At 42.9% G+C, this 16,274-nt stretch overlaps 1 protein-coding gene across 1 annotated transcript in view; it reads left to right on the forward strand.

Annotated features, from left to right (window-relative positions):
- MYO3B (myosin IIIB) overlaps nucleotides 1–16,274 on the forward strand; it is a 351,459-nt gene that overhangs the window by 195,373 nt on the left and 139,812 nt on the right. Inside the window, exons 12-17 of the mRNA XM_069733111.1 lie at nucleotides 1,516–1,620; nucleotides 6,449–6,532; nucleotides 7,760–7,962; nucleotides 12,282–12,380; nucleotides 12,496–12,610; nucleotides 14,778–14,904. Of these exons, the coding sequence (XP_069589212.1) occupies nucleotides 1,516–1,620; nucleotides 6,449–6,532; nucleotides 7,760–7,962; nucleotides 12,282–12,380; nucleotides 12,496–12,610; nucleotides 14,778–14,904 (733 nt within the window). The remainder of the gene's footprint in view (nucleotides 1–1,515; nucleotides 1,621–6,448; nucleotides 6,533–7,759; nucleotides 7,963–12,281; nucleotides 12,381–12,495; nucleotides 12,611–14,777; nucleotides 14,905–16,274) is intronic.

The following is a 16,274-nucleotide window of genomic DNA, read 5'->3' on the forward strand; positions in this document are numbered from 1 at the left end:
TCGCTGCTTGTCCTGTATGAGCGGTCACGTGGTGCCGCACATTACAGTGATGAATATGCGGCTCCACCTCCCATAGGGGTGGAGCCGCATATTCATTACTGTAATAAGCGGCACCACCTGACCGCTCATACAGGACAAGCAGCGACGCTGAGAGGATGTAAGCGCCGAGGGAGCTGGGTAAGTATTTTAATGCCAGCGGGGGGCGCACAGGGGGTGGGAGGGGGCAGATTACCGGCAACTTTATTTTAAAAACAAAAATAAATAAAAAAAAAACGATCATTCATTCCTTCTTTCCAGCGAACGCTGCTGGAGAGAAGAAATGAATGGCAGCTTCAGCAACGCACGCAGGGGACAGCGCTTAACTCTAGCGCTGTCTCCTGCACGGTCCGTGTGGTCCTTAGTTGGCACACGGGCGGCACACGGCTGCCGCACGTGTGCCACACTGATGTTCAACGTAAGCACACGGACACGGATAATTCCAGTACCGATTTTTCCGGTACTGGAATTATCTGGACGTGTGAGACTGGCCTAATACGGTATGTCTTACCAGAAAAACCTGCTTCTTTGACCTCCTGGATTCCTCTTTCATTTTCAATATTCCCAATTCACAGACAAAATCTGTATTCAGTGAACACAGACTTTCCCATTAGTTAGATCTGAGAGATAGAAAGTGACAGTTGGTGCTCACAAAGTTCTATGGAGAAATGTAAATGTCATTTCAGGAGAACTTGCAGCAGAATGTCTGCGTCTGCCTCTTTCTCCTCCTCTCTCCATAGAATGTTAAAAGCACCAACTGTCATCTCATATCTCAGTAATGGAAAATGTGTCTTCCCTGAATGTAGATTTTACCAGTGACTGGAGAGTGAAAGATGAAACCAGGAGGAAAAAGAAGCAGATTTCTCTGATAACAAATATTTCATGTGTACTATTGATTTATTAAATAAAAATGTCAATGACGACTGCTGTTTTAGAACCATTTATCTAGACCAGGTTTTCTAGTGACTGATTCTGTCTTTTCTACTGATATTTTTATCGTCTTTTTGAGGACCAACCCGTTATTTATTATTTTTGTTGATTTAATTACAAATTCTCTGTCCTTTTTATTTCAACATATGTTAACCCATTACTTGCCAAATTAGCAATTTTTTTTTAATGACAGATTTTTATTGATTTGGGTCCTAATGAATCAAAAACATAATTTGCAAAATTTTTTCCAAGTACGGATTTTTCAGAAAAGGGCGTCCCGATATTCAATTAAAAATGACAATGACATGATTTCCTATTTTGAAAACAATCATTTTACAAACACAACACAAAAAATTGGACCTAATTATAAAAGTTATAAAATCTTAATTGCCAGAAGCTAAAGATTAGGCGTCCCAAAAAAAAGGACATTGGTAGATAATGGGTTAACTATCCTCACTAATTCTGAGTTTACTGTATTTTGTGGATGTTCACTGTCATGTGTTTTGGGTATAGTTATCTGTATCTAACAGTCTTCGTCAATTTATGTAGTTCTCCAAGCTGTATCATGGAGTAAAACGTGCCTCAAACCCCCCACATATATTTGCCACTGCAGACGCTGCATACCAGGGAATGGTGACTTTTAGCAAAGATCAGGTATGTAAAAAATGTGCCTTTTCTACACTTTATTCTGAAAAATGTCAAAGATGGGGCCCCCTCCATAAAGGCTTAGACAATAGTGCTGTAAGCAACGGCGTAACTAGACTCCGATGGGCCCTGATGCAAGATTTGGCCCCCACATCATGTTATATATGTCCTCCATCCTGACTTATATGGAGTGTTCCCCTTCCTGGCCCCATCCTGGTATATATGTCCCTTATCCTGGGCCCCATCCTGGTATATATGTCCCTTATCCTGGGCCCCATCCTGGTATATATGTCCCTTATCCTGGGCCCCATCCTGGTATACAGTTAGGTCCATATATATTTGGACAGAGACAACATTTTTCTAATTTTGGTTATAGACATTACCACAATGAATTTTAAACAAAACAATTCAGATGCAGTTGAAGTTCAGACTTTCAGCTTTCATTTGAGGGTATGCACATTAAAATTGGATGAAGGGTTTAGGAGTTTCAGCTCCTTAACATGTGCCACCCTGTTTTTAAAGGGACCAAAAGTAATTGGACAATTGACTCCAAGGCTATTTCATGGACAGGTGTGGGGAATCCCTTTCTTATGTCATTCTCAATTAAGCAGATAAAAGGCCTGGAGTTGATTTGAGGTGTGGTGCTTGCATTTGGAAGGTTTTGCTGTGAAGTAAACATGCGGTCAAAGGAGCTCTCCATGTAAGTGAAACAAGCCATCCTTAAGCTGCGAAAACAGAAAAAACCCATCCGAGAAATTGCTACAATATTAGGAGTGGCAAAATCTACAATTTGGTACATCTTGAGAAAAAAAGAAAGCACTGGTGAATTCATCAATGCAAAAAGACTTGGGTGCCCACGGAAGACAACAGTGGTGGATGATCGCAGAATAATCTCCATGGTGAAGAGAAACCCCTTCACAACAGCCAACCAAGTGAACAACACTCTCCAGGAGGTAGGTGTATCAATATCCAAATCTACCATAAAGAGAAGACTGCATGAAAGTAAATACAGAGGGTTCACTGCAAGGTGCAAGCCCCTCATAAGCATCAAGAATAAAAAGGCTAGACTGGACTTTGCTAAAAAACATCTAAAAAAGCCAGCACAGTTCTGGAAGAACATTCTTTGGACAGATGAAACCAAGATCAACCTCTACCAGTATGATGGAAAGAGAAAAGTATGGCGAAGGCGTGGTACAGCTCATGATCCAAAGCATACCACATCATCTGTAAAACACGGCGGAGGCAGTGTGATCGCTTGGGCATGCATGGCTTCCAGTGGCACTGGGTCACTAGTGTTTATTGATGATGTGACACAGGACAGAAGCAGCCGAATGAATTCTGATGTATTCAGAGACATACTGTGTGCTCAGATCCAGCAAAATGCAGCCAAACTGATTGGTCGTCGTTTCATACTACAGATGGACAATGACCCAAAACATAAAGCCAAAGCAACCCGGGAGTTTATTAAAGCAAATAAGTGGAATATTCTTGAATGGCCTAGTCAGTCACCTGATCTCAACACAATTGAGCATGCATTTCACTTGTTAAAGACTAAACTTCAGATAGAAAGGCCCACAAACAAACAGCAACTGAAAACCACCGCAGTGTAGGCCTGGCACAGCATCAAAAAGGAGGAAACACAGCGTCTGGTGATGTCCATGAGTTCAAGACTTCAGGCAGTCATTGCCAACAAAGGGCTTTCAACCAAGTACTAAAAATTAACATTTTATTTAAAATTATTGAATCTGTCCAATTACTTTTGGTCCCTTTAAAAACAGGATGGCACATGTTAAGGAGCTGAAACTTCTAAACCCTTCCTCCAGTTTTAATGTGGATACCCTCAAATGAAAGCTGAAAGTCTGTACTTCAACTGCGTCTGAATTGTTTTGTTTAAAATTCATTGTGGTAATGTCTATAACCAAAATTAGAAAAATATTGTCTCTGTCCAAATATATATGGACCTAACTGTATATGTCCCTTATCCTGGGCCCCATCCTGGTATATATGTCCCTTATCCTGGGCCACATCCTGATAGTTATTTATTTATTTTACTCACTTATATAGCACCATTAATTCCACGGCGCTCTACAGACATTATCATCGCTGTCCCCATCGGGGCTCACAATTTACATTCCCTATTAGGAAGTATGGGAGGAAACCCACGCAAACAGGAACAAACTCCTTACAGATGTCGTCCTTGGGTGGATTTCAACCCAGAAACCTAGCGCTGCACTATTGTGTGTGTATATAGATCAGTGTTCCCCAACTCCAGTCCTCAAGAGCCACCAACAGGTCATGTTTTCAGGATCTCCATAGTATTGCCCAGGTGATAATTGCATCACCTGCACAGGCAATAATTCCATCATCTGTGCAATACTAAGGAAATCCTGAAATCATGACCTGTTGGTGGCTCTTGAGGGCCGGAGTTGGGGAACACTGATATAGATAGACTAGATGGCAGCCCGATTCTAAAGAATCGGGAGTCTAGAATCCATATATACTTTATTTATTCAAATGTAAGAATAATACAATTAATAAATAATAGTAAGAAAGAACAAAAAATGGCTGCACTCACCAGCTCTTGACAAAAGTTCAAAATTGGTGTGAAAATGTCACTGAACCACTTCACAACTAAATATATATAGTTTTGGTAAATGGTATTATCATTTTTTTGACGAAATTCGGCAGGAGCTTGAAGAGCAACGTCACTGGGCCCGCCTCCACGCAGTAGAAACTTGCTGTGAGGTAAAAATTCAAAAATCACACCAAAATGGTGGGCGGAGTGTGTCACAGTACGGCACGTTTCTGATTGGTCGCTCGCAGCAGGCGGCAACCAATCAGACACTGGACACTGTTGACGTCACTTATCTCCGGACATTAGCTCCGGACATTAGCTCCGGACATTAGCTCCGGACATTAGCTCCGGACAAAGCCACGGAAGTTGGCACAAATTGCAGGAAGTAGTATTCTAGGCAATTATATATTAGATAGATCCTCCATCCTGATATATATCCCCCCCCCTCATCCTGGTATATGTCTCTTATCAAGGGCCCCATCCTGGTATATATTTCCATCCTGGTATTATATATATATATATATATATATATATATATATATATGCCGGCATCCTCGGGCCCCCATCTGTACGGCCCCATTCTTGGTCACTACCTTTGCCCCTGTGGTTGTTACACCTCTGGTTATAAGTTTATTTGTTCCGCTAGTGATTGCGAGAGTTTATGTTGGGTTCTCTGATTTTCTTGCCACCTTCTAATGTCAACCTGATAAGGAATTTAGATTGTGAGCCCCAATGGGGACAATGATGATAAACAGGTAAAGAATGCAGCACTCACCCACGATCTTCATGAAACAAGTGTGTCCTTTATTCAGCGAAAACAGCTTTACAGGACATAACGCGGCATCGGCAGGAGAGTGTTAGGGAGCGGGAGTGAGCAGAGACCGGGCGACGGCCGTTTCGCTCTACGGCGCTTCTACGGGTCCATGACATGGACACACTTGTTTCATGAAGATCGTGGGTGAGTGCTGCCTTCTTTTCCTGCTTATGAAATGATATTGGACTATTTCTTGCATATGCACAGCACCTCCCCTCATTCATGTGGAGACCTCACTCGTCCTGCTTAATAGATCACAGTTGCGGAGTTTCCATCGGTTGTCAGCGTGGCTCAGTGCCGGTCACTTGGTTGTTCTTGTTGGAGAAGTGACAATGATGATAAAGTATGTAAAGCGCTGTGGAATTAATGATGCTATATAAGCGAGTAAAATAAATAAATATCAGCCGAGCGTAAGGGAAAATCCACACGGTGCCTCTAAGGAACACCAGCTCATCCTTAAAATAGGAGCGACGTTCTGATAGCGGAGTGGGCCCTCTCGGCCCTCGAGGCTGATATGGCCGATCATTATGTGCACGTTCTGTGCTATATTATACGGGACGGCTGGGATACATATAGCCACAACCTAACATCAGTGTTATATAATGTAAAGGATCATAATGATCAATTCCACCTGATTTGGAGGTGGTAGTGGCCCCCTTACCTCTTTGGCCCCTGAGTGGCTGAACAGGTTGAAATTATATGTCCGCCCCTGTTATCGCGTGAAGTTTGCATTATGTCCTGACTGTAACGAGGTCTTTAACTCTATGGGTCATACTGTTTTATATACCACCGTAAATGCTGATGGCGGCTTCTAAGCAAAAAATTCAGTAGGATTCTGCTTCTTTTTTTTTAATTTTTTTAGCAAAGCTGTCCATTTTTGTAAATTAATCCTTTAATATTTGGCATATGTAACCACCTATATTCCAAAATGAGAGCAGATGTCACACCTGCCTCCACGAAGCTGAAATGACTCCTGGTGCACCGTGTACCCCCCATTTGCCGCCCCTTGTAGATCTAGGCACCATTCTTATACATAAGATCTGTTCTGCAGAGAACGATGTGCCTGTGTTTTTTTTTATAATCCCTTATTAAAGGGGTTTTATAAGTTATGCTAAATGCTGTACAGAAACGGCATTACTGCTAAAATAAAAAAATTACTCCGTTCCAGTATTGCATTTTTTTTTTTTGTTCTTTCTGGGTACTTTCTAAGTCTTTTATATTTTAATGTAATTTCCCGTACATTTTCCATTCTACACGATCCGTGGACATTTCCCCGATCTATGCAATTATTTCTCAATTTAATGCACTGCGCCTGCTATGAAACAGTGAATGAGTGAAAGTGTAGAAAACACATTACAACCAAAGTCATCTCTATCTGTTTTCTGTAAATCTGTTCAGTCAGTTGAATGATGGCAATTTCACACACCCCATTATTTCTGATCCATCAGTGCATTATTATCAGCGGAGAGAGCGGAGCCGGGAAGACGGAAAGCGCTCATTTGATTGTGCAACATTTAACCTTCCTGGGAAAGGTATGGACTTACAAATAATGTCACTAGATCATTCTCATACACTAGTGCACAACGCGTCCATCACAAGGATACACCCGCATCTTGGACAATGAGACATGGCTACACTGTGTGTCTGTATAAATGTAGCATAAGATCCATAATGAATCAATAAGGATCTTCATGGTAGGCCAATGGTTTGCTTAGCTGCAAATCAGCATTCCCAGTGTCACCAGTACACTCATTCAATTTATTCCATGGCTCCCATCTAATGCCACTTTTGTTCCTGCATTGGCCAAATCTCTCATATGTGATGTGAATTGACCTGACAGGCATTTCAAGGCGGGATCACCTTTATCGGGTTTTGCTTATATATTAGGACATTTCAGTTCTAGCAATTCCCTAAAATACTCTTTCTACCTCAATAGCATTTCCAGCAGTTACAAGCACTATTATTCTTGTAACTGATTTTTTTTTTGGAGCAGAACTGGTTTGATGAACTAATATGAAGACAAGATTGATGCCTGGGAATGGCATCATTAGGACAGTGTGTCGTTCCGTGCACTTTGCTATTGGATATATGAAAGCACAGTTTGTCCAGGAGGACGGATGTAAAGTGCTGAATGCAGAATGTTGGAGACAGACGAGCTCTTCATCATATTAAGATTGATGATGACTAAATGTTCCTTCTGACAAGATGACAGTGACCAGGCACGAGGCTGCCGGCTAATAACTCGTTATTGGCTGTACAGAATAAAATCTGGGTAGTGAGACGCAAGTGACAGCACCAAAGGACCACAAGCGCATTGGGCACATTAGTGGCAAATTAACGAACACAATGGTGGGCCTTTTATCACCAGATTTAGTTTGATGCCCCTGTTTCACTGCCTTTTTTGTTGTTCGGCACCCAATCATCATTTTACCCCATCCTTCCACGCCACCGCTGCACCACTTTCCTCTCCCAAGTCATCATGTCATAAAAATCTAGACCCATAAACAGCAATTTCCAAAGCCCTTAGCAAACTGTACCCTGCTATAGAGATCCAGCCTTCCTTGATTGCTTATATCTCACCGTGCTTTCAAGAGCCTAGTAGCCATCTTGCGGAAATACAGCAATCCCCAAATATGTAGTTTTTTAATCACAGGACACTCAGAGTTGGTTTTCCCTGGTTAGACTTTATAGTCACAAAAAAAGTTTTGCATGATGGATCGTTGCTCGTTAAACCCATTGATGCACTATTTTCTTTACAGGCTAATAACAGAGCATTACGGGAAAAGATCCTACAAGTTAATCCTTTGGTTGAAGCCTTTGGAAATGCCTGCACCGTAATCAACGACAACTCAAGTCGCTTTGGAAAGTATCTTGAAATGATGTTCACACCTACAGGGGCGGTCATGGGTGCAAAAATCTCTGAATATCTGCTGGAAAAATCCCGGGTTATAAAACAAGCTGTGTAAGTAACGTATCCTCAAATATGGTGACCTTTCTTCATATCATCAGCCGGTCATCGCTAAACTTTGTGTCCATAAAATCTGACCTATAACATTGGAGGGTATGTGTTTATTATAAGCCCATAATATTTTAAGTTTTTCCATTTAATTAGCTGTTTTTGTCTGGATTAAAGGGCCACTGTCACCCCCCTCCAGCCGTTATAAACTAAAAGAGCCACCTCGTGCAGCAGTAATGCTGCAGTCTAACAAGGTGGCTCTTTTAGTTTTTGTTTCTGTTATTCCCACAATAAATGTATTTATAATTCTGCTGAAATACCTATCTTTGTCCATGGAGGCGGGACTGAAGCCTCCTCTTAGAAGCGCCCAACTGCCGTCAGTCATCTCTTGTGTAGATTTTCGCCGCCCCCTCAGCGCTGTTATTGTGTGAATTCCGGCACCTGCGCTCTGCTCTTCTGCCTTGCGCAGGCGCATAGAGCATTATCCGTCCGAGCGCTGGTGCCGGGTTCCTTTCTGCGCCTGTGCGGTCAGTGCGGCCAGCCTGTTACTGAATCCCCGCCCCGCACTGTGTTATGCAGTATGCACAGTGCGGGGCTGGGATTCCTGGGCATGCGCACTGCGCTTGTCAGACGCTCCACAGGTCCCCCGCCTTCCAGCGTTGTTCTGTGCGGCTGTTCCAAACGTCGGCAAGGATACCTGTATATTCCGGCAACGCTGAAAGGCGGGGGACCTGGGGAGCGTCTGAGAAGCGCAGTGCGCATGCCCAGGAAACCCAGCCCCGCACTGTGCATAATGCATAACACAGTGCGGGGCGGGGATTCAGTAACAGGGTGGCCGCACTGCCTGCACAGGCGCAGAACGTAACCCGGCGCCAGCGCTAGGACGGCAAATGCTCTATGCGCCTGCGCAAGGCAGAAGAGCAGAGCGCAGGTGCCGGAATTCACACAATAACAGCGCTGAGGGGGCGGCGAAAATCTACACAAGAGATGAGTGACGGCAGTTGGGCGCTTCTAAGAGGAGGCTTCAGTCCCACCTCCATGGACAAAGATAGGTATTTCAGCAGAATTATAAATACATTTATTGTGGGAATAACAGAAACAAAAGCTAAAAGAGCCACCTTGTTAGACTGCAGCATTACTGCTGCACAAGGTGGCTCTTTTAGTTTATAACAGCTGGAGGGGGGTGACAGTGGCCCTTTAAGTGTTTTTTAAAGGTGTCACCCCATCAGGATGACCCTTTTTTTGATTCTGCGGCTTGTTGAAATTTGCTTGGTGTGTCCATACTTTCTGGCAACTGTAAATGTAGTATTATTTGGTGGTGACAAGTGAATTCCATTAATACATGCTTGTACCCAGGTTAATACTGAACCACCAGCTTCAGAGCAAGGTAGGAGACCTAAGGGTCGCTGGCCATGTAGATAGCTGACAGACCAACGTTCGTTCGGCAGCAGGTATCTCCTCTGATGGCTCCATAGGCATTGGCCCTAGGCTCCGACTAACTTTCACGTGCTTTCAAAGGGGAATAAATAGAAAGTTGTTACCAGACACCACTGTCAGTGACTTATCTCCCCTGAAAACAAAAGAATCGGTCATTTAAGTTCACACTGCCCAATTCTTCTTTCTCCCAATATCATCTGGCCCCCATAGAGATCAAAAGATTGGATGTTCCTGCACAAATAGCTGGTTTGGCCAAATTTTATGTAATGTGTATGGTGGTCCTATTTCAGAGCCGCTTATGAAGCCAACTTGCCAATCGGACCGGTTTATAATTGGTCACAATTAACTTAATAAACCTCATTGATGATGTGTCCAAGGAAAAAAAAAAAAAAACTTAAGGGGATTTACATATAATCTATAGGAATGTAGGGCTGAATTTTGAAATGAGGTCTTCTCTTGTATACAGGCTGGGACTGGCCCACAGGAGAACAGGAGAATCCTCCGGTAGGCCCCCTTGAATGAACAAGTGCTGGAGAGCATGGTTCTTGCACTTCATTCACTATTTACAGAAAAAGTATAATCGAATCACTCAGTAAACATGCTAGCCAAATTAATATTACATAGAAGCAAAAGTAAATTGGCGTACTAGGGTCAGGTATTTTTTTTGTATGCAACTGAACAGTGGGCCCCAAGAGTCAGCGTTACTGGTGGGCCTTTCCAACCCAGTCCCGCTCTACTAATATGCAAGGAACCTCAGTCCGACTTTGGCCGAAGCTCTCCACATCAGCAAGTAGCCAAGCCTCCTGGTCAGAGCGCCCCTCCACATCCATGGCATGCAGCAGGATCCCCACTATGTAGTGTATATCTGGCCATGTAATTATTACAATGCATTGATCCAGTTGATGCTTGTCTTCTGTGATGAAACTTTCTCTGTTCTTTGTAGTATTCTTGGAGCACTGTATGGAGTCGTGTAAATGATTTTTCTTTCTCGCAGCAGAATAATAATGTTGTAATAGAAAAGGTTAATGAACCGCAACTAATGAAATAATGAGCCCGAAATAAAACACTATCTGAGTTAATTTTGCATCATTTTAAAGTTTTACTGCAGCAACATAAAGTACAAGTTATTACGATGCTGTAAATGTTATTAAAGGAGATTCGCAATGCTCGGTAGAATACGTTGGCTGATCACAATATGGTCATTTTATGGAAATTAGAGGTCTGATAGTAGCAGGGCAAAGGAATGGACTCCTGGGACCCAATAGAAAACAATGTGCAACGGGACCCGGGGACAGGGCAAGGATTAGGCAAGATGTCCGTCCAGAATGCAATAGGAAGTCAACCGATGGGCTGCTTTCATACATTGTGGTCACATTGCTTGACGTACTATTACGTTCTGGACCAGGCAAAGGCTAAACATATCTGGAATATTTTATTTTCAACACTATTGCCTAATACTACTCACAATGGTCGCCACTTATAGACATCACTTCTCAGCAGGCCCCTCATCACTGTGCTTATTTACGAGAAAATCTGTTCGAGTTTCACCAGTGTTTGTGATCAGGTTTTCATCAGACTTTAGAGAAAAACTGATGAAACTCTGCCCAATGAGGCAAAAAAAAAGTTTCTCCACCTCCTACCTATCAGTCTCTGAAAAACGGGCAGCACTCGGATGGCATTTGAGCGCTGTCCGATTTTTCGCGGACACAAACTTTCATTGCCAAGTTTGATCCGACACTCGGATCAACATCGGACATGTCTACGCGATTTTGCATGGAACACACAGTCGGTAAAAAAAATCATGGACATGAGAACAGCTCCATAGACTTCATAGGTACTAGCACTATTCGGGAAAAACACACAGAGAAAAGTTGGTGAATGAATGAGCCCTTACATTGAAAAGTCACCCCATTATTATAAAGCTAGAGGCAGAGAACACTGGAGCCGCTAGTGTCAGAAGATTATGGAGGTGGCTCACCGCTTCCCCTTCTCTGCAGAGACCCCCTGACAAAGCACAGAGACCCGCTGACAAAGCAGAGACCCCCTGACAAAGCAGAGACCCCCTGACAAAGCACAGAGACCCCCTGACAAAGCAGAGACCCCCTGACAAAGCACAGAGACCCCCTGACAAAGCAGAGACCCCCTGACAAAGCAGAGACCCCCTGACAAAGCACAGAGACCCCCTGACAAAGCAGAGACCCCCTTACAAAGCACAGAGACCCCCTGACAAAGCAGAGACCCCCTGACAAAGCAGAGACCCCCTTACAAAGCACAGAGACCCCTGACAAAGCAGAGACCCCCTGACAAAGCACAGAGACCCCCTGACAAAGCACAGACCCCCTGACAAAGCACAGAGACCCCCTGACAAAGTATAGACCCCCCGACAAAACACAGACCCCCTGACAAAGCACAGAGACCCCCTTACAAAGCACAGAGACCCCCTGACAAAGCACAGATCCCCTGACAAAGCACAGACCCCCTGACAAAGCACAGAGACCCCCTGACAAAGCACAGACCCCCTGACAAAGCACAGACCCCCTGACAAAGCACAGAGACCCCCTGACAAAACTTTCCTGCTAAACTCTGCCATAGAAGTCAGTGAGGTTTATTATGTCCAGTATTTTGCTGTAAATCAAATATCTTGACGCGCTGTTTACAGGAGCAGAAGGTAGCCTCTCCAAAGAACTTGTAATAAATGAAATATGCAGTCATAAAATCATAACAGATTAGAAAAAAATGTTTTAGTATCTTGTGTTAATTAACAAAATAAAAGGGTTTATCGTCCTTTTAATATTCTCAGTACAAGTAACTTAATCAGTATGATAACTCCTGGGTTCTATGTTTGGTCCATTTTTTTATTTACAGTTTATGTTTTTCATTTCCTTCAGGGGAGAGAAGAATTTCCATATATTTTATTACATATATGCTGGTCTTTATCATCATAAAAAGCTTTCAGAATACAGTCTCCCGGAGAGAAAGCCTCCGAGGTAAAAAAACAAAAACCTATTCGCTACATCTTCTGGTTTTCTTATAGTTAATCTCTGTTTATTTGCTTTTTTTTTTTTATTGCTAATCTTTTTATTTTTCTTTTATTACTAATAGATACATTGACAATGAAACAGGTTCAGTCATGCAAGATATTATCTCCAAGGAGTCTTACAGGAGACAATTTGCTGCAATTCAACATTGTTTTAGGATTATAGGATTTAGCAATGACGTGAGTAAAAACGGGGGGTTTGAAGAGAACGTTTTATATCCATTTACCTTTTTCTTATTCGGAATTCTATAAAAATGTTACAATTTGTAGATTGTTTCTGTTTCAATTGTGATTTATTCTGTACAACTATAGGAAGATTACAATATGAAGTCACTTACAACATGAAAGCTGTTTTTGTAAATCCAAAATACTGCAGTGACCCCTGTAACTTAAAGGGGTTGTTTGATCTATATTAAAAATAAATACATAAAAATATTGCAATTTTCACATTGGTCACTTGGTTTTTTTTAGACTCTAACTTCCTGTTGTTTAAGGAAATAACACATGTACATAGCTACAATGTTTTGTACTGATGCATCTAATGAGCTGTGACATTATCTATTATGACTGGTGGATCCTGTGTATAGAGGTGTTACCTGTCATTGTAATCCTGACTCTGTTTTAGGGAACTGCTGTAAATTCTTCCTAAAAAAAGACAGGAAGTATGAGTCTAAAATAGTCCCAGTGGCAGTGTGAAAATTGCGAAATTACTCATTTCGGTTTTTTTTTTTTCAATAACTTAATTTCGGGTTGTAATGGACAATTACAGAGTATAGTATTGACAATATTAACAGACTGAATATATGATAATTTTTTAAGGGTCATTATATAAATGTTCAACACCCTCTTACTTAAAGGGACTCTGTCACCTGAATTTGGAGAGAACACTTTTCAGCCATAGGGGAGGGGTTTTCGGCTGTTTGATTCACCCTTTCCTTACCCGCTGGTTGCATGCTGGCTGCAATATTGGATTGAAGTTCATTCTCTGTCCTCCGTAGTACACGCCTGCTCAAGACAAGATTGCCTTGTGCAGACGTGTACTATGGAGGACAGAGAATGAACTTCAATCCAATATTGCAGCCAGCATGCAGCCAGCGGGTAAGGAAAGGGTGAATCAAACACCCAAAAACCCCGCCCCTATGGCTGAAAAGTGTTCCCTCCAAATTCAGGTGACAGAGTCCCTTTAAAAAGAACAACAGAAAAAAAACAATAGTAAAGAGAAGAGGGGGAGGAGGATGCAATTGCAATCTTTCACTAACAGAAATGTGTTACAAGGAAATGATATGAGGTGTAAATTAGGATTTTATATTACTTTTTTAACCCCTTTCTGCCAGCTGACGGAATAGTACACCAGCTGGCAGTATCCCCCGCTTTGATGTGGGCTCCGGCAGTGAGCCCACCTCAAAGCCGTGACATGTCAGCTGTTTTGTACAGCTGACATGTGCCCACAATGGGCGCGAGCGGAATCACGATCCACCTGCGCCCATTAACTTTGGTAAATGCCGCTGTCAAACTCTGACAGCGGCATTTAACAAGCACTGCCGGCCGCGCGGAAGTACTGGCACCGCTGACCCCCGTCACGTGATCGGGGGTCATCGGTGCGCTGCCATCACAACCAGAGGTCTCATCGAGACTTCTATGGTTGTTGATGGCAGATTGCTATGAGCAAGCCTTTAATTCTGTTGCATAGAGGTGTGTCTATGCTTGTAAATAACTCATGAAAGAATAAAGTTACGTTAAAACCAAGCACACCATTGTTTTCCTTGTGGAATTCTCAATAAGTTTGATGTGTCACATGACCCTCTTCCCATTGTAAAAAATAAAGTTGGATCCAAAATGGCTGACTTCAAAATGGCCACCATGGTCACCACCCATCTCGAAAAGTTTTCCCCCTCCCATATACTAATGTGCCACAAACAGTAAATTGATATCACCAACCATTCCCATTGTATTTAGGTGTATCCATATAAATGGCCCACCCCGTAGAATGCAGAATTTTTATGAAGAAAATCACAAATGTTTCCATCTGTAAGAGTCACTGGCATACTTTTTGCATTGCATCCAGTTTGAGTGTCCGCGGCAAATGTGGACATATGAGATATTTAGTGTGTAGCCACCGGCCGCGTATGCAGAATATTGTTAATGTAAGCTTTGTAGACTCCTACATAACATTGGTTGCTGCTGTGAGGATCCCATTAGGAATTCTCTGCATAGAGACAACATATGTCTACCTGACACCTGAGTAATTACCTTTGAGATGTATTTCATCAGGTTTACGATATTGTTCCTTTTTCTGTTCATTTGTAGAATTAATGCCTATTGTGTTACCTTCACCTTTAATTAACAGGAAGTCCATTCAGTGTACAGAATTCTGGCCGGAATACTGAACACAGGGAACATCGAGTTCACGGCCATATCTTCTAAACACCAAACTGACAAAAGCGAAGTTCCTAATGGAGAAGCCTTAGAAAACGGTATAATAAAATGGCTAATAGAACGGACACATGACAGATATGAGTAGTGGGATATTTCTAAAATTTTGCTTGACCAGATCACATCGAGTGCTATGTTTACGTGCTTTACTGCTACTTTTGATATGGTTTTAACTAATTCTTAGTTTTTATGCCTTCAAGGGGAGTTCTACTTTAAGAAAAGTGAAGTCCAAACACTTTTATGTATATTGCAGAGCAGGTACTCACCTTCCCAGGTCCAGTGCCGGCTCCGCTGTTCCACTTGTCTCATTGGACCTGTTGACAGATAACATCACTGCTGCAGCTCATCACTGAGCTTGTCTGTTCATGCAGTATAATTCTGCAGAGGCATTGAGCTCAGTGATTGGCTGCAGCGGTGAAGTGAGCTGTTGACATGATGTTACCCCTGCAGCCAATCCCTGAGCTTGGTAGCTCTTGCTGTATGCTTCCACGGTTCTGGAGTGATAGGTCTCTCCCTATATAAGCACGCAGGGAGAGACCTGTCTCTCCAGGAGACGGGAGCAGAGGCATAGCTAGGGTTTTGGTTCTGGGGGGGCGAAGCTTCTGAGTGGGCCCCTAACCAGGTAACCTTGATTACAACTGGGTGACGGACCCTAAAAATAAAGATTATTATTAATAGTGGAGGAGAACCTCAGCAGATGACCGCGCTATTACTGAAGATAATCTCTATATAAAGACCAACATAGATATTACTGACATATGGTCAGTGGTAAATACCAGTCCTACAGAACATATAAGAGATCACAGCACAGTTACAGATAATGACTTACCGCTGACATTCTTTCTGATGGAATCGTTCATTTCTCCCATCTTTTCCATCTGGCCCAGACCGACATGACGACTTCTTCCAGCCAGGACTCGGCTGCAGAGAATACAACAAAGACACATTTCACTTCTCATATTCCAGCCCCATCACCATCTATTCCCAACCTGCACAAACCCCTCATCATGCTGATACCCCAATACTGAGCCGCTGCTGCCGTATGTATCCCTATTACTGCCCCTGATATCCCAATACTGAGCCGCTGCTGCCGTATGTGACCCTATTACTGCACCTGATACCCCAATACTGAGCCGCTGCTGCCGTATGTATCCCTATTACTGCCCCTGATATCCCAATACTGAGCCGCTGCTGCCGTATGTGACCCTATTACTGCACCTGATACCCCAATACTGAGCCGCTGCTGCCGTATGTATCCCTAATACTGCCCCTGATACCCCAATACTGAGCCGCTGCTGCCGTATGTGTCCCTATTACTGCACCTGATATCCCAATACTGAGCTGCTGCTGCAGTATGTGTCCCTATTAGTGCACCTGATATCCCAATACTGAGCCACTGCTGCCGTATGTG

Source organism: Ranitomeya imitator, chromosome 7, assembly GCF_032444005.1.
Source record: "Ranitomeya imitator isolate aRanImi1 chromosome 7, aRanImi1.pri, whole genome shotgun sequence".
Lineage (NCBI taxonomy): Eukaryota > Metazoa > Chordata > Amphibia > Anura > Dendrobatidae > Ranitomeya > Ranitomeya imitator.